The 4,250-nt window shown below is 53.5% G+C and overlaps 1 protein-coding gene across 1 annotated transcript in view; it reads right to left on the reverse strand.

The window, feature by feature from the left end:
* Positions 1 to 3,879, reverse strand: part of LOC6047241 — a 4,217-nt gene extending 338 nt beyond the window's left edge. Inside the window, exons 1-7 of the mRNA XM_038256527.1 lie at positions 3,464 to 3,879; positions 3,256 to 3,407; positions 2,954 to 3,198; positions 1,973 to 2,891; positions 1,698 to 1,914; positions 1,179 to 1,645; positions 1 to 1,122 (exon numbers count right to left, since the gene is read on the reverse strand). The exon at positions 1 to 1,122 is cut by the window's left edge and continues 338 nt beyond it. Coding sequence (XP_038112455.1) covers positions 1 to 1,122; positions 1,179 to 1,645; positions 1,698 to 1,914; positions 1,973 to 2,891; positions 2,954 to 3,198; positions 3,256 to 3,407; positions 3,464 to 3,760 — 3,419 coding nt within the window. The 5' untranslated portion in view covers positions 3,761 to 3,879. The remainder of the gene's footprint in view (positions 1,123 to 1,178; positions 1,646 to 1,697; positions 1,915 to 1,972; positions 2,892 to 2,953; positions 3,199 to 3,255; positions 3,408 to 3,463) is intronic.
* Between the last annotated feature and the right edge of the window lie 371 nt (positions 3,880 to 4,250).

Consider the following 4,250-nt stretch of genomic DNA (forward strand, 5'->3'; position numbering starts at 1 on the left):
CCATGGCCGCTGGGTGCCGACTTCATGCGTTTGTCCTTCTTGGCCGCCCGTTCGCTCTCGTTCGAAGTGTCCGGCGATACCTTGTTGTTCCTGCCGCGGCCAATGCTGTGCCTAGGTTTACCTCCCTTGGCCTGCTTCTTGCTGCTTTCCGTCGAGTTGCTGTCCCGTTCCGGCGAGGATCTGCCCGGCCGCTGGTGGAACCGTTCCATCCGTCGGTGAACCTCCTCCACCGTCACGCCCTCGTCCGGATCGTCCTCCCGTGCTTCTTCGTCCACGTCGTGCTTCAAATCTTCCGCCGAGCACTCGTACGCCGTGTTCAGTGCCCCAAAGTCATCCTCCGGAGCAGCAGTTCCGGCGGTGGCCGACACCGCTTGGGGACCCCCACCGGGGATCGTCGTCGTTTTGTCGTCCCAGGCAATCATAAACAGTGGATGCTGGTCGGTTTTCTTCTTCCTGGAGGTTGTTCTCGAAACGGCCGATCTGGCACGCCGGATCAACGAGATCTTGCCGAGGACGGGCTTTTCGGCCGCTTCACTGTCGGTGTCTTCGAGGGCTTCCAGGGTTTTGAGGAACTCGCGTTCCTTCACTGGGTCGACCACGTCTTTCGCGTCCAGGAAGGGATTCAACTGGCCAACGGTCTGCTGTTGCTGTTGCTGGTGTTCCTCCTGCCGGAGCTGGCTCTGTCGGTTCAGATCGATCTCGTACACGTGGTCTAGGGTGGAGGCATCCGTTGCCAGCGTACGGCACGTTTGCGCGTAGTGCTCGTCTATCGAGGTCGATTCTGAAAGGATGAGCAGCTCCCGCAGCGGATCCTTGAAGCCTTTCGCCGGGAGGAAGTCATCGTAAGCCGGCGGAGCACTGACCACGGACTGGCGCTTGACCAGCTGGGGTGCCGTAGGAGCCGCAGTCTGCGCTGTTGTCATCGGAACGCCTGGAGAAGGTTGCGCAGAAGGAACGATCGGAGCGGTAGGTTTGACGGTGGTGACGGGAGGTTTCGTCGGGTCGATCATGAGGGGACCAACCGGTTCCGTACTGACCATCACGATATCTTGCGTGAACGACATCACGTCGATGGCTGCCGTGATTGCGAACGGATCCTCGTCTTCGTCGTAGATCTTCTTCCTGAAAGTGAACAGTCGTTAACTTTTATCTATTTACAACTTCTCAAAAGAGAATACTTTTTGGAAATCTTAGCCGGGGAAGTGATCGACGACCGACCCCACATAATCCGGCGCAGCTCCTCTCCAGTCATGCTGCGCTTCTTCAACTCGTTCAACGTCACACGCAGCACACTCTTCCAGTTGCTGACCGCTCCCTTGCGCTGCCGCGCTCGCGTCTTGCTCTTACTTTTGATGACCATCACGCCGCGAATCTCAAACCGTGGATCGTCCGAAGGTCCCAGCCCGATCGAGTACTCTTCCAGATACTTTTTGGCGTCCTCCTGCTTGACGGCACGCTCCAGGTTGACCACAATCTTGGCCCACTGCTTCATACCTTCCTTTTCGGCTTGCTCAATGACGTACGCGTAGGTGTTACCCATCATGGCGATCAACATGTTAAGCAGCAGAATCGGCACGAAGATCATGAACGTGATAAAGACCGTTTTGGCGAGGTTGGGGTACGTGGTCAGGTTCAAATCGGCGTACTGAAAGAAACAACGGTTAGTGTGATCAAGTTCATCTCCGATCAAATCGTACATCGTAATCGCCCAGGGTCGTCTGGAACAGCCCCATCCAGGTTCCAAAGTACGTGCCAAAGGGTGATTCGTCCGCGTTGGGGTGACCCTTGTACAGGAAGTAAAACGCTTGCGAGAATCCAAACAGTACGATCGTGTAAATGATACCAAAGGTGAACATGTCACCGGTTATCATAGAAAAGATCATGGTTACGAAGGGTCCAGTTAGTCCGATTGCACTGAAAATTTAAAATCATGAGTTTAAGGTCGTATCTATTGAAGGTCGACAATACAAACCCGGCGAAGAACATCAACAGAAACCAGCTGCCGGGGACGGCAAACAACAACACCGCTTCCTCAGCTTCCCTATCGCCGAGAATCCGCAGCGGAATGCAGCACAAGATCATCAGGTTGGAAATCAAGAAAATCGCTTTAGCGGGAGCTCCAGCCAGCGATTTGAGGAACGATATAAACCCCTGATTCTTGATTTCTTCACCCTGCTGAACTACGACATAGCTCAGCACGCCCATCACGGTGGCAACTTCAAACCCGTACCGGAACCACGTGGTCAGGTCAATCCCCTCGTCGTCGGTTGTATCAGGGGAATCAGTAACCCCATCGGTGTCATCTGCATCGTCATCGTCCTTGAAGACATGTACCGGTCGCAGGTAAATCGAGCACGACAGACAAAACAAGTGCAGTGCAAGGATAAGCAAACGCTTCAAGAACTGATTCCTGGCGAAGGTTTTCCACTTCTCGTCCAGTAGACGCTCCACGATACCACCGTCCAGCATGTTCAAATGTTCCTCCTTTGTTCCGTTAAGGATGATGAACAGCGCAGAGTTCCAGTTCGTCGAACCATCCGGCATCAACGTGTCCAGCGCGTTCAACGGATACCCGGAACAGGTTATGTTACTGTACCGCCAAAACTCCCTCGCCGACAGCTCCAACATCTCACGGAACACCTCGTCTCGACCGATGCGGCAGGCCAGCGTCAACGGGGTCAGTCCGGCCTCGTTGACGATCCCGTTCTTGCAGGGTAGCTTCGGGTGCCGCAGCGCGTACCCAAACATGTCCAGCTTGTCGCACACGACGACCATGTGCAGGATCATGTTTCCGAAGCTGTCTTGCGCGTTCGGATCTGCGCCACACTCGAGCAGCAGGTTGTAGACCGATTCGTTCGAGCAGCAAGCGGCCCAAGCCAGTGGGTACTCGCCTAGAAGGGAAAATCTCTAAAATGACCCAAAATTATCACAACTTGGTGAAAAGATCCCTTACCCAGGTAGGCCAACCCCTCGTAGTCGGTGGTCTTGGCCGGATGCATCTTCTGCTGGTCCCGTGGAAGGAAGAAGCGCCCGATGGCCCGCTGGGACACATCCGCCCCGGCGTCGATCAGATCGCCAACGAGTTCGTTGTTGCTGTACGCGATCGCCAGGTGGAGTGCGCTAGCGCCCAGGTACTCCTCGCCTTCCATCACGTCGATCGACAGCTCCGGAAACACGCGCAGCAGAATGCGGGACAGTCTGGAAGGAAGATTTGTTTACCGCTTCGATTACACAGTTATAGGTAGCTGTACTCACTTGGTATGAATCTTAGTGTCGCAGATGATCAACACATGAAGTAGACTCTCCCCCAGCAACCCACGATACTGCATCTGCCAACAGGCCTTATGATCGACCCACTTCCCCAAAGGATCATGCGGGGACAGCGACGCCTCAATCGGAATCACAACCTTCGAACGAAAAATCAATACATCCCCAAAAATTCCCACCATATTACGTAACCCACCTCATGGTTATCCATATACTTCCACCGCAGATACTCCGCCCGATTGATAATCTGACCCCGGCCAGCATTATACATAAACACCCCAAACTGTTCCCGGATTAGCTGCTCCACCGCCTTCTGGCCGCCCATCTTGAACGCATCGATCAAATCGCCACCACCCTTGTAATTGGCCATCTTGTACAACAGACACTGGCCCTGGACGTTCGTGCTCTGCGAAATCACTTGATCCAGGATAGCACCACCCTGCGGAACGTTCTTCTTCTTACGGCACATCCGCCGCCAGTCGAACTTAACCATCTTCCGGGTCGTCCGGAACCGGATCCGTCCCGAGCAGAACTTGCAAAGGTAGCGCTACAGGAATATCTGTGGCTGGGACCGAAACGCAACGGAACCATCGAGGTGGAACGGTAGTCAAAGACTGAGACACTGACCTGGGTGGTGAAAAATCGAAACGGATTCAACAACGGTGCGTGCAAAACCCGGACCAACCGGGTTGGCATGGTTGCCGGAGCGCGCGCGCTCTTGGCGATTGGTGACATGATTGTTTGTTGTGAAGCTTGCAGGTAGCGTTGTTTTGATCCTTTGTCCTTTATCCGGCTAAGGGAAATTCTCATATGTTCATCTTATTTGCTGTTTCTCACTATTTGCACAAATTATTTTGAATAAATTTTTGGTGAAAACCATTTTTTGCTCAAATCTTTTAGAGCCATTTGTTACTCAGATTCAGTTGAACACGCATTTCAGATTATGTAATTGAACGCTAAAGTGCTGATATGCCGATAAGGGT

Source organism: Culex quinquefasciatus, chromosome 2 (assembly GCF_015732765.1).
Source record: "Culex quinquefasciatus strain JHB chromosome 2, VPISU_Cqui_1.0_pri_paternal, whole genome shotgun sequence".
Lineage (NCBI taxonomy): Eukaryota > Metazoa > Arthropoda > Insecta > Diptera > Culicidae > Culex > Culex quinquefasciatus.